Here is a 25,820-nt window from a genome sequence, read left to right as displayed (position 1 = left end):
CAGCCAGCATGGCCTTAAGACTGGGGTAATGCGAGTTGTAGTCAGGCCACATCTGGAGGATCAGAAAGGTTCCCCGTCCTTGTTCCAGTGGGCCAGTAGAGTTGTTCCTCATCCTATGAAGCTGCTTACTCCAGCCTGGCTTCCTCAATATGACCCATTCATTGTTCAAAAGCAAACTGAGTTGTTCCCAGACTGTCAATTCCTGTCTGACCAGGCTTGATAGCTACTTTGGTATGGCGCATCTCACTCCTGTGAGCATCTGGCTGGCTTGGATGGGCCTTTGGACTAATCCAGCAGGCCCTACTTATTTTCGTATGCTACAGCCAGCACACCAGAGCCACAGTAGCTAACATTTCAGAACCACAAAGTAACTTCAACAAATAAAGGCCTGGCATTTAGAGCAGGAGTGGGGAACCTGTGACCCTCCACATGCTGCTAGACTCACCCCTCACCCTTCCTTATTGACCATAGAAACTGGGGCTGATGGGAGTTGGGAGCAGAGCATCACCAGGTGACATAGCAGGAGTATGATCTGTCTGGCTAGATAATGCCCAATGTGCCTGGCACTGTACAAAGCACAAGAGGACAGGTCCCTTCCCTAAGAAGTCTAACAACATATAAATTTGTGTGGTGATCAAGGTTGGACAACATAAAAGATTCAAGCTGTCATTTTGCAGGCGTAGCTTTGAATAATTTGGGGGTCAAAAATAGAGTCAGGTATTTTAAAAGCCTTAATCCAATTGGGAGTTCCCATTCCTTATTCCAAATTAGTTGTTTTACTTTGAATCTCACCTGCCTCTCTTTAACTGGGCATGCTGGTTGACCGGTGTTCTACCTATAACTCCGCAAAAAGCATTCTTTCTGTCCTCTCTTTGTGTCTCCCCTTCCAGATTTCCTTTACACCCTGCCTCCTAGTGCCGAGATATGCTTTTCCCGTCAGCTTAACTCTTCGGACAACAACAATCAGTGCCTGCTTGGATCCAATGGGAACATTTTGCTGCAGCTCAATCCACAGCGGCCTGGAGCGATTGATAACCAGCCCCTCGTAACGCAAGACCCAACAAAGGTAATGGCGTTGGCGGTGTTAGGAAATATCTGAGTGACTTCCCATACGCCTTCCTTTGTCACAAATTCTAGTTTAATCTGCGTATCGTTCTGTGTTGTGTTGGCATATTCCTACTGAACAACCAGGCTGCTGTCCCAGTTGTAGCCATTTTCAAGGGCAGCCCCATGTAGAGCACCTTGCAGTAATCAGTCCAGGAGATTATCAGCTGCATGGCTCACTGAAGCCAAACTCCCATGGTCCAAGAATGGCTGTAGCTGATAAACCAGCTGGAGTGATGTGTGCTTTGAGTGACAGTTGGCACTCACATGGGTCTACAACCCTTGGCTGGTCTTGCTAGTGAAGCCCCAAACTGTGGTTGCCAGGTTTGAGTTGGCCCTGGGAAATTGAAGCATTCCAGGTGCTACAGCAATGGGAAGCAAGGGGATTGCTGCTTTGGGTGCTCTGCATGCCTTGGCAATGCACCAGCCAACCTTCATTTTTACCTTGGGGAGAGCGTTGGGGATCTCCGTATAATTGCTGCAATGATCCCTGTCCACTTCTGCAGCTCCAGAACAGAAGGGCAGTACACTCTGCCACCAGGCAGGGGACCAGCATACACTGGGAGGCTGCTCTCCCTACCTCTCAGAGAGAACATGAAGGTTTGGGGGTGAGGGTAGAAAGAGAGCATCCTGGCTCCATCCATTGGGCAAGGAAGGAACAATTGCTGGAAGCTTTGCCCCTCCTTGCAAGAAAGAATATGGGTTTGTAAGTTAGCAACTAATGCCCGAGTTTGTTATTTTCCTCCTCCTTCCCTTTCACTTTTCCTTTCATGCCACGCCTTTTCAGTTGTCAGCCAGAACAGGGGTTGTTTCATTACTGATCAATGCAGGCTGCTCTGGGAAGCCCTTTTTTGGCTGCAGAGCATGGTAAAAAATATTTTAGCAAAATTAATAAGGTTAGGAGAGAGAATGGTTGCTCATTGCAGCTCAGGGGCAGATTTGCTATGATGAGCAAATATGTAGAAGCACTGATGATGATGATGGTTATGTGAAATGCGATAATCTCGCAAAAGATAGCTCACCTGTTAGCAAGTGTTCCAGCAATCATTTGCTTCATTTAGTCCAAAGTTTGTACCCTTTTAGGCTTGGCAGTTTTGAAGTGCTCAAAGTCTGACATTGCCCCCCCCCCTTTTTTTGAAGGCTCCATCGTTGACTCTGGAAGGCGGTCGTTTAAAGCAGTCTCCTCAGTTAATTCAAGGGAAGAGTTATGAAATGGTCCCAGAACCAGTATGGAGGGCTCTTTACCATTGGTACGGCGCAAACCTGTCTTTGCCGAGACCAGTAAGTACTGAAAAGGGCCCGTGTCCTCGAGTTCTCCAATTAGCCTGGCCCAGCTGCTCACATTCATTCATGCCACCTTGTTCTCAGTGTCTCTGACCATTGATGAAGCTTTTGCGGGATGTTTTTAACGGGGAAAATAGCATTTTACTATTTATACAGTTTCCAGTTCAGTCAGAGCTGTGAAGTTCAATCAGTATATTTTGGCTCTCTTCAGTTTTAATTTGTGTGGAGTGGAGAATAAGCATTTTAAAAATCTCTTAGGTGGTTTATTGTGTAGGGGATTTATAGCACAAGGGTCAAACTATATCTGGAGTTTGTGACGACACCCTCATATGTCAACCAGAGGTCCTAATTTTATCTCCATGAGGTTTCCCCCCTTTTGATTCATGTCCACCATCATATACGATGCCAGGTGTGACAAGTGAAGACAGGACAATTGAGAGTCTTAACGACTCCTGATGGCAAGTGGGGCTTATATATTTCTACATTTGCAGCCAATTGCAAGCCCTACTGGGATTGGTTCCACTTGGGAACTCCTCTACTGGCATCCTTTTCAGCCTGGCCTAGACCTGGCTCCCGATTCTTTCCTTTGAAGTTGGGTTCCCTGATACCAGGTGATTGACAGGTTGGTCAAAGTAGCCCACTGCGGTTGGAGTGAGGATGCTCAGGACCTAGTCCATCCACCGGGTCCTGTTCCCTACCCCTGGTTTATGGGTTATTTTGATGTGTGATGTGTGCCAGTTTTAAATCAGGGAGCAATAGTTTCCTAAACAGGTTTTTGCATTGCTTCTGTTGGGGGTTTTTTTGGCGGGGAGGGTGGGTATTACATAGAGCTGGACAAATGGTCTTGCTGATTATTAAGAGATGGATGCAGCTAGCCTGCTCAAGCTTCTGTCTGCTGGCTGTTAACTCCAAAGCTTGACAAAGCCCAGATTCAGCACTAAACATCTCCCACACATTCTCCATGGAAACGAGCGTCTTTCATGACCTGGAACAGGCCAGATTTTGTGTGTGCCAGGCAAGCTTCAGGAGTGCGTTTAGCCAGTGTGCTCTTGGTTAACTGTCCAGAGGACAAGGTTAATTGGGCAGTATGCCAATGCCACAAATAAGTAAAAGGGGGAAGAGTGCACCAGGAAGATCACAGTCTCTGTGTGTAGAAAGTTCCAGGTTCCTCAATATTTTGGGCAAGGCTGAGAGAAGTTGCCATCCAGAATCAAGAGTAACGCTGTGCTACTCGGCCGCCATCCCCTGAGCTTCTGAGGGCAGTGGAATAACCGAGAGGGTCAATTTAGCCTGAGTTGTTTGAGGTTTTAAGTACTGACATGAGCTTCTTGGGTTGGCCCCAGAAATTAACTGGGAATCAGTGCAGCTGGTTCAACCCAGGGCTATATGAAATCTAAACAGATCACCAGCCAGTACTGTCATACCTTAGATACTGGACGCCTTGGTACTTGGACGTTTTGGCTCCTAAACGCTGCAAACCCAGAAATGAGTGTTCCAGTTTGCAAACGTTCTTTGGAACCCGAACATCCGACGGGGCTTCCACGGCTTCCGATTGGCTGCAGGGGCTTCCTGACGCCAGTCAAAAGCTGCGCTTTGGTTTCCGAACGTTTTGGAAGTCGAATGGACTTCTGGAACGGATTCCGTTCGACTTCCAAGGTACGACTGTAATCTGACTGCTGCAGTAACTTGGACCAGCCGAAGTTTCTGAGTCATTTTCAAGGGCAGCCCCACATAGATTGCATAGAAGGTAATCTTGCCAGCCTCTCAACTGGAAACACTCTTCCTCCCCTCCCCAGGTGATCAGAAACAACGACACCAACCTGCCTGAGTTGGAGCTCTTCCCGCGCTACCTGCTCTTCCTGAGGCAGCAGCCCGCCACCCGGACGCAGCAGTCCAACATCTGGGTGAACATGGGTATGATGAGCCTGAGGATGTTTCCTCAACATTTGCCGAGAGGTAACGTAAGAATACAGCAAGAAGCCAGCTGCGTAGTGTCCGAAGGGAGGCCGGCCCCACCGCCCAGACTTCAACGGCTTTGCTGCGGCACTGCTTGTAAATGATCTTAAATGAAATCTTCCAAAGCGGGGCTGGTGACGGAAACTCCTTCCCGCTTCCAAAGGGATGGTTTAAAACAAAACAAAAAACTCTTATCAAAGGTCATGAGACATTAGAAGCCATTTCTTTCCCCCTCTAAATGATGAGGTACATCTGTACAGGTGAAAATAGTAAATAAGCTGTTGACCTGGTTTAAAGGCACCCTAGCTGATCAGTTGTATGGATTTTGAGCATTTGAGGAAATCAGGCCTGGGTAACACTGTGGCCCTTGAGACATGGTGGCACTCCAACTCTCATCAGCCCCAACCCAGCATGGCCAGTGGTCAGGAATGATGGGAGTTGTAGTCCAACAGCATCTGAAGGGCCAGCAGTTCTTCTGTAGAAAGTATAGTTAAAACACCCATCAGCCTCAATGCAAATACACTGAAGAGTTGGAAGGAAGCATACATTTAAAAACCTTATTAGAACACTGATAAATGTTGTCTTTACTAGTAATATACAATAGGTTGAATTTTTGAGGAACGTTTTCACTGAAACTCACTGGGCATTTTACCATTTTTATCAAAGGACATGAAATTATTCAGTACCCTTTTACAGCCTGCTCCCACCCCCCCACTTGTGAGCAGTTATTGCCATTGGGGGCAGGGGGCCAAAAGTCAATCTGCAACCAGGAATGTCCTAGTTCACATTTGTAGAGTCCAGGTTGCATTTTATTCAATCTACTCACCCCTTTTTAAAGGATGCTGTGGGTAGGAGGTGTGGAGCTTGCAGCAGGCACCATTTTCAAAGAGGCATTTGGCAGTGTGGATTCTCATTTTTCACACACAAACCTCCACAGTGGGAGAAATGTGTTTAATCCTCATTAGCCCTCTATGTCTAGCCCATACGTTAGTAGTGGTTCAGGAGTGTGGAACCTGTGACCCAGCTCCCTGGATGTTTTGGAACTATGACTCCCATTACCCGCAGCTAGTGTGGCAGATGGTCAAGGATGATGGCACGATACACATCCATTGCTGGCATTAGATTGGCAGGCCATGGAGAGGAAAGTTCTAATGATAAGTAAGCCTTTAATAAGAGTTTGCTTGAATTCTCATTCTAAAACTTCAATGCTTGTTCTTCCACTCTCTAAAAGGGAAAGGGTCTGCTATGAGCCCCCAAATCTTTTATAAATCGGGCTGATTTCTATAACCAGCTGTGCTGAAAAGTCAGCCAGTTGACCATCAAATTCTTACTTGTCATTCTGTGGTGGGAACTGCTTTGCCTTGAACACATCAAATTCCCTGATTCAGATTTGTGGCCTCTTCAAATTTGCTGTATCTGATCATGATTTGGAATTTGGCTTTGCTCTGTACTAACTGTTAAAATCAACTATTAATCTCCAGTGCCCCCCACCCCAATATGCTTTCTTGCTGTAATCTTATTCCTAATCCTCTCACCTTTTTTTAAAATTGCTGGAAAAAATGCTTTGTTTGTATGTATGTTAATGGAAAAATATAATCCTTTGCTCGGTGTGTGGAGAGAAAATAGATGGTTTGCTGACGTAAAAAGAAATTGCTGTTTAAATTTTGCTCTTTGGGCACAACTGCATGCAAAAACGTTCAGTGTCTGGCTCTTAGTTATATCAAAGAGGAATTGTCTAAGGTGGTCCACCATCTGAAACAGCTCTTGAGATGCTGCTGGACTACAAATCCCATCACCCCTGACTGTTGGCAATGCTGCTATGGGACTCATGGAAGTTGTAGCCCAAAATATTTTTAGGGCATCGGGTTAGAGAAGGCTGATCAGTCTAAAAGTATGATGATTTGTAAGTGCAAACATATATTTTCCCCTGGGTAGGATCTATTGCTCCTGCAAAGATAATTTGAGGGGGAAACACAGAGACAGAATTGTCTAGGTAAGGGATCCTTTAAGAGATCACCACAGTCTTGTGATGTCTCTTCTCTTGCCTGTGAATCCTCTCTCGCTTTTAATCGTGGTTAGTTGCTGCACCAAGACCAACTATGGTTAGCGCAGACCTGGCTTGGCTCTCAATCCGATTTGAAGGTGAACCCCTGTTAGCATTAACTGCAATTGGTGCCAGTGGAAGTAGGATAGATAAAATAAGTAAGATAAAATTTTATCTTTTCTCACAGAGAGACCCAAAGCAACTTGCAGCACAAAGAACTTTCATTCCAAATTAAGAACATCTGATTTGTGTGTGTGGAGGTGTCCCAGGCATCGGGTATCTGGGGCCTTTGGCCCTCCAGATGTGGCTGAGCTACACCTCCCACCCAGAACCCTCTGGAGGGCAGAAGGTTTCCCACACCTGTCACAGGTGGTCACTTGTGGGTGTCTTGAACCCTGTGTTGACTGAGGATGGTTGCATGCCTTATGCACTACAAGGGCTCCTGCTCACCTGGCCATTCTGTCTCTGTGTGCGTTCTGCCTCCTCTCCTACTTAAGCCTTGGTGATGTAAGTAGAGAAGGCGGCTCTCTGAACCAGTCCTAATATGCCAGCAAACTCAAACAAGCCTAAGGAAACACCTTTTGTACACCAGGAACTAGGGAGCTTGTGGCCCTGCAGATGTTGTTGGACTCCCATCAGCCCAGCCAGTGCAGCCAGTGGCCAGGAGCGTTGAGAGCTGGAGCCCAACCGTGTCTGAAGTCACACAGGTTCCCCATCCCTGGGGCACTCAGTTTAAGGCCTCCTTCTCTGTTTTTGCTGCCCATATGTATAAACCATTTGTTGTCTTGTGAATGCAGGGAATGTCCCATCTCCCAGCGCTCCCTTAAAGAGGGTCCTGGCCTACACCGGCTGCTTTAGCCGCATGCAGACGATTAAGGAGATCCACGAGTATCTGTCGCAGAGGCTACGGATAAAAGAGGAGGACATGCGCTTGTGGCTCTACAACAGCGAGGTAAGGCCCGGAAAACCGCACCAAGTTTTACATTCAAAGACTGGAAGATAACCTGGTTGGAAAGTCGGGGTGGTGTTTGTGTGTGTGTGTGTGTGTGTGTGTGTGTGTGCACGTGCAGGTTATTGGTAACAAGGTGTTTATTTGTGATAATTGCTATCCTGGGTCAGACCAGTGCTTTGCCCACAGACAGTGGCTCAATTCAGGGAGGCCGCCCACAGTTACGAAAGCTCAGCTGTGGTTTGGCGTAATGTCTAAATTGGCAGGGAAAGGACCACACTCTGTACATAAGGCACCCTTTGCATGCTGTACTTGCCTCTCCCCCACTTCAAGCGCCATGGTTTTGGGCTTTCAATTTTAGCTGCACCTGAGCGTGCAAGGTCCCCTCTAGGTATGCCTCTGACTGAATCTGTGACCCTCCTAATGTCCAAGCATCCACGGTTACAGGCAGCCACTGGGATTAGCCGAGTGCATGCAGAATCCTCTGTGGGGTTTTTTATTCCAGCATCTCGTTCCCAGGATATCAACCTCTGCGGAGGAAATCGGGTGAGAAAACTGTGGCCTTTCTGGATCCTGGAGGGCCACAGGTTTTCCACACCTGCTCTAAACCAAGAACTGAAAGGCTGCTCTTCCCTTTCCCCTGTCTTTGCAGAACTACCTTACTCTTCTGGACGATGAAGACCACACGTTGGAATACCTGAGCATCCAAGATGAGCAGCACTTAATAATAGAAGGTATAAGAAATGGGGAAGCAGTCTGGAGCCAGTTTCTGTGGCACAAAGTGTTTTCAGACTCCTGTTAACCAAATACTTCCTTGTTTATACCAACTACTATACTTTTTGCAGGCTTTCTGTTCTACTGCCTCCCTTTCAATAAGCCATATTAATATATACTGTACATAATCCCCCCTATGCTTCGTGTCTTATGTCTTTAAGAAGTCTGTATGCTTTGTACTTAGCAAAATCTCTTGATTTAAATGCCACCTTGAAGCCTAAATAATTTCTTTTGGCATAAGCTCTTATGAGCCAGAGCGCACTTGGCCAGGCACAGTGATATTTATCCTCATTTGTCAGATAACTTGGCTACAGGCAGAAGGTATAGATGGCTGTAAGTAGAAATGGGAGGCCAGAAGGCTCAGGAATCCAGGAAACAGCCCCACAGGTTTGCTCCGTGGGTTGTCATCCTTCAGCAAAAACATTTCCAAGGGAGACTCCAGCATGAAGCTGTTGAGTTGGGATTCACTTGCAGATTTCATCTTGCCAAGCTTGGGCTTAATAGAGGCTGCGCATGGGCTCACTCACCAAGGAAAGTGATCCCCCCCCCCCCTACCAAATCATTCTGTGCTAATGTGGGAGGGGGGCGTTTGGTTTGTTCTTGTTTTTATGACGTATTTTGTATTCTCATTTTGTAGTTTTATGTTGCAAACCGCTCTGTAATCTTCGGATGAAGGGCTGTGTACAAATTTTAATCAATCAAACAAACAAGCATTTACTTACTTACTTTCAGTGGCACTGTAACCTTTCTAGAGAGCTAAATCCAATGGACTATTATTGAAACCAGGGTTTGGTTAATAAACATTCTTCCACAATGGAAGTGTAAAGATTTCTCATGGCCGAATGGGGATCTGTTTGTCAGGTGCCTTTATAGCAGACATAGCTAACCTGGTTCCTTCCAGCTGTGGCTACAATTCGCCTCATCCCTGAGCATTGGCCATGCTAGTCGTGGCCAATGGGACTTGGAGTCCAACAACATGTGATGGGTCTGCAAGTTGGCTACCCCTGCACAGCTCTTGTATAGGAGAACCTTCAGAGAGGCTCCCAACTCTTGCTGTAAATGTTAGCAGCTGCCTATTACTGGATCGGCTGTATCATGAATTTGAGGGGAGCGTTTATCCCACTAAGCTTTGTTCTGTGTTTTTCAGTTCGAAACAAAGACATGAGCTGGCCAGAGGAGATGTCCTTTATAGCAAACAGCAGTAAAATAGACAGGCATAAGGGTAAGTGTGTGCTTCCCCCTGTCCAAAGAAACACAAAATAGCAGCAGCTGGTTGACACATGCATTGAAACGAGGTGATTGGAGCCCTGAGGTTACAGACTGGGCTGAATCGCCTCAGATGGTGATTCATATTTCTAGATGCTACCTTTTTTTTAAAGGAAAGGCAGCCTGCAGGTAGAAAGCTAGCAGATTTGGGAATTGTAGCCTAGACTGATACCTTCTGTGCCTTGTTCTTTTAAACTAAAAAATGCAGGAAGTTCAGAAGCGACACCCATCCCTGTCCGACAATGCAGGGCTTACAGCCCATTTAGTAAAAAGAGGCTAGATACAAATAGCGGGAATCTGTTTCCGCACAACACAGTTTTGGACACAGTTGCTCTTCTTTCGCCTTTCTCCCCTAGAGTTTATTTCTTTAAAAATATTACTGCATAGGCGTGTGCATGCGTAGCCTTAAATCACTTATATGCAGGCTAGTGTACCTTTCTTCCCAACATAAAAAGAGTTTGTAATTGATATCAGTTTGTCATCTGACTATAGAGCACATTCAGGTGACTGTGACCTATATGTCCCACCCAAAGTAGGAAAGTTGTTTAAAGTTACGTGAACAAGAGAAAACAAGCGTGCTTCCAGTGTAAGCCAGGGGAGAAGGCACTGAATACCAGACAGCCTTGGGTCCCATCAGGGCTGACTTGTGATGCCTACAGCCCACAAACAGAATACTTTCCCACTAATGGTCAGCCATTTTTATTTCCACAAAGCTCCCAGCATAGCATCCCTCTGGAGCATTGTGGGGAATTTAAATCGTGTGTGTGTGTGTGTGTGTGTGTGTGTACACATTTACGTCAGGCAGCAAGGAGTAACATCATCTTTGCAACCCTTCATCCTTTCCAGTTCCAACGGAAAAGGGGGCTACTGGCTTGAGCAACCTGGGGAACACCTGCTTCATGAACTCCAGCATCCAGTGTGTCAGCAACACGCAGCCTCTCACCCAGTATTTCATCTCTGGCAGACATCTCTACGAGCTCAACAGGTAACTTCTGTATATCACACGGAAAAGTGGTGCCTTCCAGATGTTACATTACAAGTCCCATCATGCTGGTTGCTGGGGATGATGGGAATTGTAGTCCGGCAACATCTGTCGGCTGCCACATTGGTTCCCCCCCCACTAGCCCCTCTCTTGCCATGCTGGAAGCTTACAGCAGTGTCTTAAAAGTGTTACCCCTTCTGTTTGCCTGCTGTGGCACACGCCAGGATTCCGCCCTCTCATTTTGTGCAGTGTGTGGAGTGCCTCGCAGCCTGCTTTTCCTTTCTTCCTTTTTTTCAATGCAACAACTGGCTAATTGACTCAATACATCATTATGCGTTCCAGGACAAATCCAATAGGAATGAAGGGACATATGGCCAAATGCTACGGGGACTTGATTCAAGAGCTGTGGAGCGGGACACAAAAGAACATTGCTCCTTTAAAGTTACGGGTGAGAACTGACAAGTGTTGTCGTATATTCATCTGCAAACTAATTATAAGGTGGCGCTGCAGCCTGCACCATGAGAGGGTCCGTGGGGGCAAGCAACCTAGGCAAACCAACCCCTGCCTCCTCCCCAACATCACTGCTGCCACCAAGTGGCTGCCTTTATTTTTCTCCGGCTGCTTCCACTAATCAGCCTTTTAAGCTCCCGGGCTTTTAGCTGTTCCAGCCTAGTTTAAAGTGGTGCATGGCCCTTGCCTTTACCACTGATTGTATTGCTGAGAATCTGTGGATTAGTAGTCAGAAAGGGGCTGCAGTCAAGGTCAGTGACTTGTGTGTTTTGCTTTCTTTCAGTGGACGATAGCTAAATACGCTCCCAGATTTAATGGCTTCCAGCAGCAAGACTCTCAGGAGCTCTTGGCTTTTCTTCTGGATGGTCTCCATGAGGACCTGAACCGAGTGCACGATAAGCCGTACGTTGAACTGAAAGACAGTGACGGCCGGCCGGATTGGGAGGTGGCAGCGGAGGTGAGTGTGTGCTGTGTTTCCTCCTCTCCACCAATCCATGACCTTTTCCTGTGCTGTTTTGAGGAATTGTAATTATTATTATTGTATTTATTTATCCCCTGCCTTTTCCCATGACAGGATTCAAGGCAGCTTACAGATAAAAATAAGAACCACTAAAAACATAGAAAAAGCAATAGTTAAAAAACAATCAAACATTGATAGAAATATATAAAATCTATGAAAACCATACACATAATTACAATAAAAACAGCATGGCAACAGCCCTTTCATTAAAAGCAGTCAGTTTCCTGCTGGCAGAAGGAAAGCAAGGAAGGAGCCAGTCTAGTTTCTCTAGGGAGTGAGTTCAAAGTCTGGGAGCGGTCACCCAAAATGCCCTCTCGTACATCTCTGCCAAAGCATGCCTGTGAGGTGGTGGAACTGAGATGAGGGCCTCCCTCTGCCGTTGCTGCTGTGCTTCCTCCTGGAGTGTTCCTTCAATGCATTAAGAAGAATTGAGGTGTTGGAATGGGCCAGCAGGGCTAAATAGGACCAGCTGCCCTTGGTGTGGATCCTCGACCTACTTCAGCAGGCCCCCTTAATTGACTTGTGGAGGGATGTGAAGATACGGCAGGGTGATGTGGGTTTGTGCGCGCACACACATGCTGAAACAAAGCAGTGAATACTCTCAGGTGTATTATTGTGTGATGGGGCATCTGGTGAGCAAAAGGAAAGCCCCTGGTAGATGGAGTCCTTTAATAGGTCTTAGCCACCAGCACAGGCTGCAGTGGGGTTGTTGTTGTTGTTTATGCAGTAAATAGTATAATGAGTTTTAGGGCTTGGGGGCCTCATTCTCTGACATACAACTCCTTGGGGGGATTTTGCTCAAATTGGGCTTTTTCATGGGTGCCCTCCCTGCAGAGGAGGTGCTGTGGTTCATCTGAACTTCATACCTCCTTAGTCCTCCCTCAGGTGGTCAGCCAGTGGGCTGTACAGCTTCAATCTGCAGGGCAATTTCACATGATGAAATGCTGCTTTGTAACCAATATATATCTTTTTTTCTTTTTAAAACCCTGCTTTTAGAAAAATTGAACTTTCTCTCACACATCTCAATTTCTATGTGCAAGGATTTGTTCATTTATTGACCCAAGCAGCGTTCCTTCCATGCGCCTGTACCTGCAGACTGGAGTGATACACCCCACCGAGAGGCTGACACCAGTGTGAGGACTGCCTCACAGCTAGGCGGGCATGTTATAGCAAACCTGGGAGCACCAAAATCTCCCTTGTGTCGTATTTGCACCAAGAGCAGCGATGGGCAGCCCAGTGCCCTCCAGTGTCCATTGGCCCCAGCCAGCATTGGCCACAGGTTGGGGACAATCGAAGTTGGAGTCCACCCTTCCCTTGATGCCCTCAGGTTCCCACACCGCTGTGAAAGTATTGGGCATATATCTCCTTGTTCTACCGACTTCTCTGCACAGGTTTTATTTTCCCCTTTTGTTTCAGGCCTGGGAGAACCACCTGAGGAGGAACCGCTCAATAGTGGTGGACTTGTTCCATGGGCAGCTGAGGTCCCAAGTGAAGTGCAAGACCTGTGGGCACATCAGCGTCCGCTTTGACCCTTTCAATTTTTTATCTTTGCCCCTCCCAATGGACAGCTACATGCATGTTGAAATCATAGGTGGGTGAAGATTCTATGTACACTGTGCTTTATGGGCAGGTATGAGCCCCAGAGGGACTTACAACCTAAAGTGCAGTGGTCTGACTGCTCATTGGGACCGATTCTCAATACCATGTTCCACCGCTGATGAAAGAATTGCACTGGCTGCAAGTTATTGGTTCTGTTGTACTAAGTTCTATACCACTTGGGACCCCAGATATCATCACTCTGCATTGGCTGGTTGAAAAAAAGATCCCTTTTTGGGGGGAAGCTCATTGGGCTGGATCCAGACTAAGACAATTTTGATTGCCTTCTTTTGAAATCAACTGGAGAAAGATAGCCATGGCTTGCTCCCTACTGAAATCAGTTGGACTTAAGTGCAGCTAATTTAGAATCCAAGCCCAAGAGTTGTAGTACTTGAACCTATGCGTTCGGAAGTAATCACCATTAAGTTCATTGTTCCTTCAATGTTGTGTTCAAGTTCCTTTGAAATTTAAAATGGGCATCTTCCCAGTCCAAATCCCAATTTTCCTACATTTTGATATTTCTAGCAGAAAACTACAATGTAAATGTTTAATACTTGAGTTTATATAAAACACATATATTGGGGGTAGGGGAAGAGAAAGAGTATTCCTAAAACTCAAAAGGGATGCGGACTGCCAAAAGCTGTGGAATGAATCACAGGTTAAACGTAAAGAAAACAGATTATTCATATGTTAATCAACCTTTGCAAGCCTGACAATGCTGTCCTTCACATGTATACTCAATTAAGTTAAATGCAGCTTTCTTCCACATACATGAGTATAGGATTACAGCCTGAGTTACATGATTTTATCACTTTAATCAGACAATATGTGTGTTTATAGATACATGTAGTGTTGCTTGTATTGTCATCCTGGGACTTTGAAACTGGCTAACAGAAACTAACGAATTTGTACAGGTTGGATTTTTGTTTTTAATGGTTTGAGTATCCGAAAAAGGAAATGTGCAGTACTGTTTTAGAAAAAGAAGAAAAATATGATCTGTTAGATACTCTGGTCTACTTTGAATCATACAGAACTCTCCCTATGGAGTCTTAGAAAGGAACCCTTCCAGGTATTCTTCTCGGTGACTTTCATTCCTTGAACATGCACAGGGAACCGAGGTCAACAGAGCAAACTTCAAGCAGCTGGAGAAGCTGACCTTGAGTGGGTTGGGAGGACAGATCTTTAAAAATTCTGCTTCTCTGTGGATCTTTAATGCTTTCTACAAGGTTACATAAGTTAGAAGGCTTTTTTGATGCCTTCACCACCGCCCTGGATGAAATCTGGGTTTCTCAGGATACCCAAGAATCAGTGTGCAGCTGATGCACTGAGTATGCCCAGCCTTGGATATTAGTCAAAAGTTGCAGTCTAATAATCAAGGAGCACTTACCTGGTTCTCTAGCAGAAATAGCACTTTTTAAAAAAACTGAACAGCCAGTTAAACAGAACTGGGCTGGTTAAACTGGATTTTTTCAAACCTGTTGCCTTTCTTTCTCCCACTCACCCCCGTTTTTTATTTTGCTCTCCCAGTAACTAAGCTAGATGGGACAACTCCCATTCGATACGGACTGAGGCTGAACATGGACGAGAAATACACTGGCCTGAAAAAGCATCTCAGCGAACTTTGTGCCATGAAGCCGGAGCAGATCCTCCTTGCGGAAGTGCACAGCTCCAACATAAAGGTCAGGATGCTTTTGCTGCTCGGGGCTTTTAAAAATGCACTTTTTAATTCCCCTCCCCACACAAGATGAAACCAGCCTAAGAACAGTGACTCGAACTTTCTTAAACCAGGGATTATTTCCGCCTGCACCCTCCACTCCAATCATAGATTATGTCAGACTCCAACTCCCACCAGCCCCAGAGAACACAGAGATGATAGGAGTTACACTTCACAAGTTCCCCATCTTTGTATCCAACTAAGTTTTACTCATAGACCTATTGAAATTAATGGACCCAAGCTAGTGATGTCCATTATTTCCAATAGGTCTGCTTGAGTAGAATGACCACTGACCACAACCCATTATTTAATTTATATGCCATTTAATGCCCAGTTGGCTTCTAAGAGATTTACAGGACATTAAGACCAACAGCAAACTTTGTTTAAAAAACAGAATAATTATGGTTAAGCAATCCCATTAAACGTGTGGGTTTTTTATTAGCCTCATTGGGGTTCTCTCTCTCTCTCTCTCTCTGTCTCTTTCTCTTGCTTTCGAAAGAACTTTCCTCAAGACAACCAGAAAGTCCGTCTCTCGGCAAGCGCATCCCTGTGTGCATTCGAGGTACCCATCCCTGGATCCCCCACGTCAGCTACTCCAAGCCCTGTGCAAACAGGTAAAATGTCCCTGCATGGATTTTATAAGTATAGTTGCAGTCAGTGGAAACCCGTAACCAACACCTTTGCCCTTGGGTTCAGAGTTCTGCAGTGTGCCGTCAGCCAACGGGATGATCAACGTGCTGATGAATGGCGATCTTCCCCGGCCAACCCTGATCCCGAATGGGATGCCAAACACAGTGGTGCCATGCAGGATGGAAAACGGCTTCTCCAATGGGATGGTGAACGGCCATGTGACCTCTCCCTCCGACAGCCCCTTCATAGGCTACATCATTGCTGTCCACAGGAAAATGGTTAGTGGGGAATGAATGCGGCTAAGACGCTTAACTGGTGTTCATGCATCTGCCGTTTTCCAATATGGTAGATGTCTGCAGAAGGTCACAGATTCAATCCCTGGGAACTCCAAAGGAGAGCTGGAAAAGACTTGTCTGAAACCTTAGAGAACTGTGACCCAGTGGTGTAGACCAGGGGTGGACAAGCTTGTCAGATCTACTACAACTCCCAAGATCCCACCTCTCAGATCCAGCCACAAAAGGAATACAATTAGGGTCTGTTGTATCTACCTGGCTTTTTATTAGAATCCCAAGCTCTCTACAAACCAGAGCCAGGTGCAACAGACATACAATTAGAATTAAAGAACCACAGTGTCTCTGAGCACATTCTGATCTGGAATTTGCTTTCAGTACCTGAAATGAACTGAGCTCATGATCCTTCCACACACAAGTTCCCTCCTGGCTAGTGTGGCAAGCTCATTTAGGTGGGAAAAGTCATTTTGTTGTGCGTGCAATCGGCTTTGGTTGCCGTTGAGTGTGATGGTGGGGTTTTGGCGGCGAGCGTGCAGACGATTGGCAGCGTAGACCCCCCCCCTCCCAAAAGCTCAACAACTCTGTGCAAAAAAAAAAAGCTCAACAGTTTTGAACAATTTCCCCCCAAAAAGCATGGGGGCATGTTATACATGGAAAAATACAGTAGTTCCCTTCTATGATAGTGGCCCTTCTGAAAAGTGAAAAAATCATATCGTATTATTAAAATGAATCTTTTTCTTCTTCTTTTTAAAAACCCTTTTAATGATCAATGCAGATGAGGATGGACAAGTACTTCCTTTCATCTCAGAAGAACCGGCCGAGCCTCTTTGGAATGCCACTGATAGTTCCGTGCACCGTTCATACGCGGAAGAAAGACTTGTATGATGCGGTCTGGATCCAGGTGTCCCGGCTGGCAAGTCCCCTCCCTCCCCAAGAAGCCAGTAACCACGCACAGGACTGGTGAGTTAAATGCCAGGATGTCTCAAAGGAGGGGGGGGGGTGATCTAGCCACCAAAATGTCTCTGCGGGGCTCTTGACGTCTTAAGCCAGCAAGCCAGTCTTTGGTGCAGTGAGACATTGGGTCTTGGACTGGGAAAACCCAGACCCAAATCCTTGCTCAGTTCAAGTTTATTAATAAAGTCCACAGGCCTTCAGGTTCCAGATGTCAAAGAAAGCTGAAAAATATCAGGGAGCCTGCCAACTGTATATTTTTCCTTCTTAAAAATATTGAACACTATTAAGATCAAATTGAAATGAGTGCCCCTTAACAATTCTGTGAAAAATTGCTTAAGAGTCTTTGTAGCTTGGAAATGCAAACTTTGCAACTGTTTCAATTCTGTGAGATTGTGTATCATCTGTTAGCCAGGAAGACCTTAAAACTTTGAAGATTGTGCCGGGAAGGGAGCACAAGGAATGGGCAGACCAGTCTGGTTCTTTTATTTCTAGAAATATTACACAGGAGTAGCACTTCTACTGGTTCCTAACTCTCTTATCACATAAGCAGATGTAATTTTCATAAGGAATGCCATTAAATCCTCCTCCCAAAATTGCTGGGGGAAAGATTATTAAAATGAATTAGTTGTGAAGGTTTTGCCTTATTTTGGGACAAATGACAACCTCAGGTACTTGGCACAACCTCAGTCTGGTAGCTCAGTAACTTACTTTGGACCAGTCACACACTTTAGCCCAATCCACCTCGGGATGGTTGAGAAGGAAAAAATGCAGGAGGTGGGGGAAGAGAGCTGTACAGTATTTCATCTTCAAATACTTTGGCATTGGAGTTGCTTAGAATCCAACCTGGTACCCTCCAGTGTTTCAGACTATAGCTCCCATTACCCCCCGACCATTGACCCTGCTGGCAGGAGCTGGTGCCCAAAATATCTGGGGGGGTATGACAGGCTTAGAAGATAAAACTAGGGAAAGACTATCATAAAAAAAAACACTTTTGCATGTTACAAATAATCGTGTTTGTGTGTTCATTTATTTATTTAAAGTGATGACAGCATGGGATACCAATACCCTTTCACCCTACGAGTGGTCCAGAAGGACGGCAATTCGTGTGCTTGGTGCCCCTGGTACAGGTAAGCATAGGGTGGCCACTTGGCAAGTAAAAAAAAGTGGGTGCTTCATCAGGTCCAATTAGAAATCTGTGTCGTTCTTTGGCTGAAGGGAGAGCCCCTCCCCTCCGTCAGCCTCACACTCTGCCTTCCCTTTACCGCCTTTGTTAGGGTGGCCCCTTGTATCTCTAAAAACGGGCAGATCTGTGAAGACCAACTTGGCCATGTTAATCACCTTCACAATATCTGTGTACTGAACTGCTGTGTTTACACCATGTCCCAAATCTGTTTGCATTGTGCTGGATTAGGAATTTGGAAAGTTAGATCACTGCTCCATCTAGCTCAATATTATCTGCACTGGTGACAGTTCTCCAGGGCTTCAGGCCTGCCTGGAGATGCCAGAACTTGAACATGGGACTTTATGCAATCAGAGCACACGATCTGACACAGCCTAAAGTAAGATTCTAGTCCTCATGATGTTTGATTTACAGTGGTACCTCAGGTTACATATGCTTCAGGTTACAGACTCCGCTAACCCAGAAATAGTACCTCAGGTTAAGAACTTTGCTTCAGGATGAGAACAGAAATCGGGCTCTGGCGGCGCGGCGGCAGCAGGAGGCCCCATTAGCTGGTGGTGCTTCAGGTTAAGAACAGTTTCAGGTTAAGAACAGACCTCTGGAACAAATTAAGTACTTAACCTGAGGTACCACTGTAGGAGCTTAGAAAGCTGCCTTATACAGAACCAGAACTGTAGGTTCATGTAGCTCAGAATTTACATTGGAAATGGACTTCCAGAGTTTCAGATAAGGGTTTCTCCCTCCCCTGCCTGGAGATGCCAGGGATTGAACCAGGGACTTTTTCCATGCCAGACAGGAGGCTCTGCCACTGATGGATCTTAACCTAAATCAGCCCACACCTGTCCTGTCCAGATTAACTGCCCATCTTTTGCATTTTCAGCCCTTGTCAGCTTTAGGGAGAGTTTCCCACTCCCTCTTCTCTGCTCACTGCCTCCTCCTCCTTCCCCACCCCCAATCTAGGTTTTGCCATGGCTGTAAAATCGACTGCACTGAAGAGAGAGCTCACATGGGGAATGCCAACATCGCTGTTGACTGGGATCCCACGGCACTTCATCTCCGCTACCAGACGTCACAGGAACGGGTAAATATATATCTATAATTGCAAAATAACCCTAAGCAGATATATGTATATGTGTTCTTTCTGCCAATGCATGTGGCTGTCTTTTTAAATAAACAAGTGAATTCTGGATGTTTTTGCTGCTGAAAGTGGAAATGCTGCTCTGCTCTAGCCCACGGAATTGTGTATTTAGTGCTTCCTTCCCCATACCAACCTGCTCAGATGCTTAGATCATCCTCTAAGGTCATCTCGGTGGTCAGGTAGCAGAGTTCTAGTATCTGATCCTTCTAGCTAGTTTAGTGCCCAGATGTGTTGTGTCTTTGTACACCCATTTGCTCGTTTTGCTGTGTGATTCTTTGCTTGTGTGTTTGTGTGCTGTTGTTTTTTGGGTAAGTTTTTGTTTTTAGGATGCATACCCCACATTCCAAATCCCCACCAGGATAGCTAACAGCATCAAAAATGAGGTTATTTCCCCCCAGTGAGCACTAGCATTGCTGTTGCTGTTATTCATCTTCCTACGAAGCATCTCAAAGCCATTTCACAATACAATAAAGCAATTGCATCTGTAAAAAGCAGTGGCATGATTACACATTAAATAAGTTATGCAGTAAAAGAAATAAATGAAAACAACTTTCAAAAACTGAAGCAGCAATAAATGATAATGAAAGCACTGAAACACATAAACACAATAAAAGAAAAAAAAATCCTACTTAAAATTCCATGCATTAAAAACAAACCACAAGGGTGGGAGGAAATTCAGTTTAAGATGCATTACTTGGATATTCCTACTTTCCTTAGAAACGTAGGAAACTGCCTTGCACCAAATCAGACCACTGATCCACCTAACTCCAGTATTGCCAACACTGGCTGGCAGCAACTCTCCAGTGTCCCAGGCAGGGCTCTTTCCTCAACCTGGAGGTGCCAAAGATTGGACCTGGGACCTTCGGCCTGTAAAACTTGTACTGTATAGCAGGCAATGCCTTTCTCACCAGTGGTGTAGTGTGGGTTGTCAGCACCCGGGGCAAGGCAAGTAATTTGTGCCCCCTAACCCGTGGATTTGCGCCCCATAACCCGTGGATTTGCGCCCCCTAATCCTAACCCCCAGATGTTGCGCCCGGTGCGGCCGGCCCCTCCTGCACCCCCCACGCTACGCCACTGTTTCTCACATCTGCAGTCACCAATTGGCATCGGCTCCAGATTTTCTTTTCACGTGAAAACCAAGTTCCTAGCCCTTATGGGTGCTACAATATATTTCAAAGCATGTGAACACAGGAAGCTGCCTTACACCGAGCCAGACTATTGGTCCACCGAGGTCAGCATTGTCTGCAGTGGCTCTCCAGGTTTCATACAAGCTCCTTTTCCTAACCCTGCCTTGAGATGCCAAGGGTTGAACCAGGGGCCTTCTGTATGCAGAGCAGATGCTCTACCACTGAGTCTGCGTCCTTCGTCATGGTGGAACTCAGTGGCGGCATCAGAGAGTTTCCCATGCTGGGTTGAAATAGGCCACACAAGTACAAAACTTCTCCTGGCCCTGCTGACACGGGTCCTCTATAACAGGGCTAGGGAACCTGGACTCCATCTCCCATCACCCCCAGCCAGCATAGCCAGTGATCAGGCATGATGGGAGCTGTGGTCCAGCAGCAGCTGAAAGGCCACAAGTTCCTTATGAGTGCTTTGTGAAGTCTTGACTGGTTTGGCAGGGCTGTGGCTCAGTGGCGGACCACATAATGTGCAGACAGGCTCAGTCCCTGCCATCTCCGGGTAGGTCTGGGAGAGACCCCCATCAGAAACACTGGAGAACTGCTGCCAGTCAGTACTGGCAATATTGAGCTAGTGGGGCCAGTGATCTTCGTGCAAGGCAGCTTCCTCCAGAGGTTCTCTTACAGCAGTGTCTGTTTTATTAGATCAATTTGGTGCTCCTGCTTTTGCATTTGTCTGACAGCATGGAGCTTCTGCAGCCTCCTTGGCCGGGAGCCACTCTCATTGTCTGGGATTTTTTATTTTTTTATTTTATTTTTAAATTAGCCAAAGGGCTTTATTGGCTGTCACGTTGCATGAGGCCACCCCTTCTGCATCTGCAATGGCCTGAAATTGCTTCTGAAGGTTCTTTCGTCTCACTGCTTGCTCAGAGATTTCTGGAGTGGGTGGAGGGATGGCTGAATAACTTGGGGCTCAGAATCGCAGCAGACTGAAAACGGAAAGGAGAGAGCAGCAAATTGGAGTCTGCATGGCCCAAGGGCCAGGGCACTTCGGCAGACAGGGCTTGACTCGGGTTCAAATCTCCATGGTCACACTGAATTCGCTTGGATATCCTTAGGCTAGTGGGTCTTGGGAGCCACCAGTCTACAGAAACAAGTTGATCACATTATCAAAACTGTTCTAGTTGGTATCACTTCAGTTAGCAATGGGGATTCACCAGATTGAACATGTGGTTTGTTTTTTTCCATTCTAGGGGAAACCATAACTCCCCATGCTTAGAAAATTAAGACTGGGGGAAGTGAGTCAAATGTCCTTCACCCTGACACCTGTGTTTCTGTGGTTAGGGACCCCTTGTTCTTCCAATATGAAAGGAGCATTGCTTCACCTGCAGTCTGAAATGGCATGTGGTCAAGGAGTTTTATTTCATTTTATTTCTGACATTTATGAACCAGCCTTCACCCAGAGGTCCCAAAGTGGGGAACAGAAAAACATTAAAATCAAATGATCCTTAAAGCTAAGAATTGATAAAATTCACTTGGTAGCACTTCTGCCTACAGTGCACTTCACCCCTCCCCAAAGAAAGTGTGTTACTGCTTGGGAAGCTGCTCTGTACTGGGCCAGACCATTAATCCAAGCATTTTGGTATTGTCTACACTGACTGGCAGCAGTTCCCCAGGATTAATGACAGGATTTCACTGCCCTGCCTAGAGATGCTGGGCATTGAACTTGGTACCTCCTGCGAGCCATGCATTCACTTTGCCACTGAGCTACTGTCCCCGTCTATAGGTTCTCCTTCCGAAAATGAAGGTGGTGCTTCTGTGTCATGAGGTTCTCCTTCCACAAAACTCACTCCATCTTTTTATTATTATTAATTTTAAAAAGGCTAATTCAGGCTGTGAAGCAAAGCGGTGTACATTGTTAAGAGATCTTTCTCTGGAAGGAGACAAGGAATCTAATCTAGGGTCAGAGGAGATGACTTCATCAGCACCTCACAGCTACCGGGAACAACGCTGAACTTGCCCTTTTCCTGAATCTTCTTGAACTTATTTAAAAAACAAGAAAAAACGAAAAACTAAGTCAAGAATTTGTAAAAACCTAATAAAATCTGATATTGCAAGTTCACGTTATTTTAAGTAGTTTGTAAGTTTTCATGGCACTTTGTAAGTAATTGTCTCTTTCTCACATATTTGATAAATGGTGTAAAATTATTTTTGAACAACTGTGTGAATATTTGTTGCCAACGTGCTGTACGAGTTGCACTATCTTTATTAACAGCACAGGTTGGATTTTTCTAGCAGGGTTAGAGGAGATGGCATGTTTTTAAGTAGGAGCAAGCCATCAGAGTTCCTCAAGTGTTTGCCTTTTCCCCCATTCAGATGGCCGAGGAGCACAGGAGCGTGGAGCAAAGCCGGCGCGCTCAGGCTGAGCCAATCAACCTGGACAGTTGTCTCCGGGCCTTCACCAGCGAGGAGGAACTAGGCGAAGATGAGATGTACTACTGTTCCAAGTGCAAAACACACTGCTTGGCCACCAAGAAGCTGGACCTGTGGAGGCTTCCCCCTATCCTGGTATGATTCAAGGCTCTCCTTTTCCTTTCCATTTTTACAGCCAGGCTGTACACAGCTTCTTACAGTTCTTTGTTTTTAATTGACCCTATGAAGCGGCCTTCTCATGGGTCAGGCCACTTGAGTTCCATCTTTATTTTATGTAGTGTTTAGTTCCTACTTCTGGACGATTACTGTCTCCCAGAGCTGACACTGAAGGTTGGTTCATTAGCACAAATTGGGGCAGCGTCCCACCAACCTCATTCTGCCCTCAGCCAGCCCCAACTTCCCCGCCTTCTTACTCACATCCCTTCTGGCGCTGCCTGTCAGTTTCCTCCTCCTCAGTCCCATGTTGTCCTTGTAGAACTTGGCATGGAGGAGAATGGGGGCAAGACTAGAGCTAATTGGCTTTGCCTGCCATTGGCTCTGGCCCCACATGCTGTAGGTCTTCCTGTCTTCTGCCTTGCCGGCTCTAATGAAACCAATTGCCGCCGGAGGTGACTCATGTTAAGAGAGCGGCGAGAAGGCCTGCCGTGAGGCCTGCAAACTAAAAAAAAGACAAGACATGCTAATAGTTGAAGCGTTGACCTGATCCTGCCTCCCACATCTCTTGTTCTAGATAATCCACTTGAAGCGTTTCCAGTTTGTCAATGGCCGCTGGATAAAATCCCAAAAGATCGTCAAGTTTCCCCGAGAGAGCTTCAACCCGAGTGCCTTCCTGGTGCCAAGAGATCCAAGTTGCTGGCTGCAGAAGCCACTGACTCCCCAGGTTGACGATCCCGCTGAGACCCAGATTCCGCAAGAGGAGTGTCTGAGGATGGAGGTGCAGGGCGTCCCAGTGGCCGGGGAGGGCGATGTGCTAACCAGGAGCCCCTCTTCCCTCAACACTTCTGGCGTCTTAAATAATATCAAAGGTAGGAGAGAGGAGGGATCTCTGCATTGGGCTGGATGAAGTAAAATGGAGGACTGGTTAATACTGCCATAGATGTGTCCAACCAGCCTCTGCTGGGGGCAGGTGATTCTGCTCCATCTCCACATGCCACTGTGTTTGACTACTTCAGGACCCCACAAAATTACCTGCCCTCAGAATTGGCTGTTATGTTCCTGCATGAGTCACTGCACTGGGCTTGCCAATCCAATCTGCCTTTGGTGGGAGCAGATAATCCTGCCGCATCTCTGTACTGAGTGAAATTAGGTCATTTCCATCACTCCTGAAGTAGACATATGCTGCAGAATTGCTTGCCCTTAGAAGAGTCTCTGTGTGAGTCACTGGTTTGAGCCTCTGGGACACATACATGGTGTAGAGGAACATGGGCTCACATTTTGACGGAGCTGCTTTTGCAGGAACAAATTCTCAAATAGTCTGACAAATGGGCCTTCCATAAATGGTGAAGTTAATCATTGAAAATGCTTTCCTGGATCTAGGAGTATGTAATGTTGCTAAATACCTAGCAGGTTGATAATCGCTACTAGACCAAGACACAGTGGTGAGCAAACCCCTGTTGCTAGAGCTAATGAACTTTGCAGGTTAAGACCTAGAAGTCTCTGTGTGATGCAGCCGGCTGCTTTACCTAACCCACTGATGTAAAAGTTGTTAATAGCAAATTTTAATAACAACAAACAACAACAACAACAATTTATTATTTATACCCCGCCCATCTGGGCAGCTTCCAACAAAATATTAAAATACAGCAATGCATCAAACATTAAAAGCTCCCCTAAACAGGGCTGCCTTCAGATGTCTTCTAAAAGTCTGGTAGTTGTTTTTCTCTTTGACATCTGGTGGGAGGGCGTTCCACAGGGCGGGTGCCACTACCAAGAAGGCCCTCTGCTTCCCTGTAACTTGGCTTCTCGCAGTGAGGGAACCGCCAGAAGGCCCTCGGCACTAGACCTCAGTGTCTGGGCAGAACGATGGGGGCGCAGACGCTTCTTCAGATATACTGCACTGCTTTGTTTGGGGATTAAACGTGGGCAATTTAGTCTTGTCTGTTCAGCTTTTTGCCACCCTCTCCCTTTCTCTCACTCACACACTTGCTCATTCACTTCTTCTAGCGTCTCCATCTTCTGGGCGGAAGTGTGCAACTGGCTGTCCGTCGAGTAAAAACGTTAGTCCAACTGGTAGCCCCAGGACTTTGGGAAGAAGCAAGGGGCGGCTCCGGCTCCCCCAGCTGTGTAAAAACAAACTGTCCAGCAGCAAAGAGAACTTGGACATGACCCGAGAGAACGGTACAGACCCGGACCCTAAGGTCACCCCCGACCAAGGAGACGGCTTCAGCCGAGGGCATGCTTTGGGGGGTAGCCAGGGCGAGCTCTTTGCCGCTCAGGACAGCAGCGAGGTGACTCTAGCCAATGGATACCTGTGCAAGCAAAACTCCCACAGCAACAGCAGCATCAATGGGGAGGAGGAGATGGTGGTTGACCAAAGAGGAGAGATCTGTGTTAACCCCATCTACAGCCTATATGCAATTTCGGTAGGTTACTCACTCTTGGGTGGGAGACTGCACTGGTTTCTTAAAAGCTTGGGTTTTGTAGAAGGGCAGAAGGCAAGTCCACCATTGTGCAGGGTGCCCAAAAGGCAGAGGTGGGTAAGGAAAGGGCTGGGATGAAGGCGACAGAAAGGCATCGCCATGAGGCGGGTGGCAGGAATAAAAAATTGGTGCTGAATGTGCTTCATTTGCCAAAATTCACACGACTTGTAGGATTTGGCTTGGCTTGGGGTGGGATTTTGAGGTCTCTCTTCAGCACGTCAAGTAGAATGTGGGTGCAGCAGGACTCTTGGCGGGCATAGAATCGACAAGGTACAATTTAGCAGCCTTGTATCCTCAGAGCCTTTATGAAATGATGCAAAATTCATCAGATGGTGTGAGCTAATGGAAGTTGAGGAACACTTATTTTCTGTGCCAGAGTTGGGGAACCTGACGCCTTTCAGTTGTTGCTGGACTTCAGCTCTGACTGTCCCTGACCATTGGCCATGCTGGCTGGGGCTGATGGGAGTTGGGTGTCCCACAACATATGGAGGACCACCAGCATTGGGGTAACCTGTCAGGGGCAAAGGGGTGTGTGTGTAAATAAATATAGAACAACACTGACTACTGCTACAACCTTGTTGATTGGGCCAGCAATACAAAACTGCTTTTTCCTCCCCTTCCAGTGCCATTCAGGAATTATGGGAGGAGGTCATTACGTCACTTACGCCAAAAACCCCAACAGCAAGTGGTACTGTTACAATGACAGCAGCTGTAAGGTAATCTTCTTTGCCTTCCTCAA

The 25,820-nt window shown here is 46.4% G+C and overlaps 1 protein-coding gene across 6 annotated transcripts in view; it reads left to right on the top strand.

Annotated features, from left to right (window-relative positions):
* The window catches only part of USP32 (ubiquitin specific peptidase 32), a 122,664-nt gene that overhangs the window by 92,250 nt on the left and 4,594 nt on the right, over positions 1–25,820 (top strand). For 2 of the 6 annotated variants that reach the window (XM_083479737.1, XM_083479734.1), the window contains exons 14-33: positions 891–1,066; positions 2,245–2,385; positions 4,185–4,302; positions 7,186–7,340; positions 7,990–8,071; positions 9,259–9,333; positions 10,224–10,362; positions 10,702–10,807; positions 11,153–11,326; positions 12,806–12,980; positions 14,513–14,664; positions 15,199–15,313; positions 15,396–15,607; positions 16,395–16,579; positions 17,614–17,700; positions 18,714–18,834; positions 22,386–22,577; positions 23,173–23,467; positions 24,606–25,024; positions 25,705–25,797. In XM_083479737.1, the coding sequence (XP_083335863.1) occupies positions 891–1,066; positions 2,245–2,385; positions 4,185–4,302; positions 7,186–7,340; positions 7,990–8,071; positions 9,259–9,333; positions 10,224–10,362; positions 10,702–10,807; positions 11,153–11,326; positions 12,806–12,980; positions 14,513–14,664; positions 15,199–15,313; positions 15,396–15,607; positions 16,395–16,579; positions 17,614–17,700; positions 18,714–18,834; positions 22,386–22,577; positions 23,173–23,467; positions 24,606–25,024; positions 25,705–25,797 (3,212 nt within the window). Of the gene's footprint in view, positions 1–890; positions 1,067–2,244; positions 2,386–4,184; positions 4,441–7,185; positions 7,341–7,989; positions 8,072–9,258; positions 9,334–10,223; positions 10,363–10,701; positions 10,808–11,152; positions 11,327–12,805; positions 12,981–14,512; positions 14,665–15,198; positions 15,314–15,395; positions 15,608–16,394; positions 16,580–17,613; positions 17,701–18,713; positions 18,835–22,385; positions 22,578–23,172; positions 23,468–24,605; positions 25,025–25,704; positions 25,798–25,820 lie in introns of all 6 variants that reach the window. The other 4 variants (XM_083479736.1, XM_083479733.1, XM_083479732.1 and 1 more) reach the window with 2 other exon arrangements.

The sequence above is a fragment of the Podarcis liolepis genome (genome assembly GCF_965112155.1).
Source record: "Podarcis liolepis genome assembly, chromosome: 16".
Taxonomy (NCBI): domain Eukaryota; kingdom Metazoa; phylum Chordata; class Lepidosauria; order Squamata; family Lacertidae; genus Podarcis; species Podarcis liolepis.
This window is presented reverse-complemented; position numbering and strand designations above follow the sequence as displayed.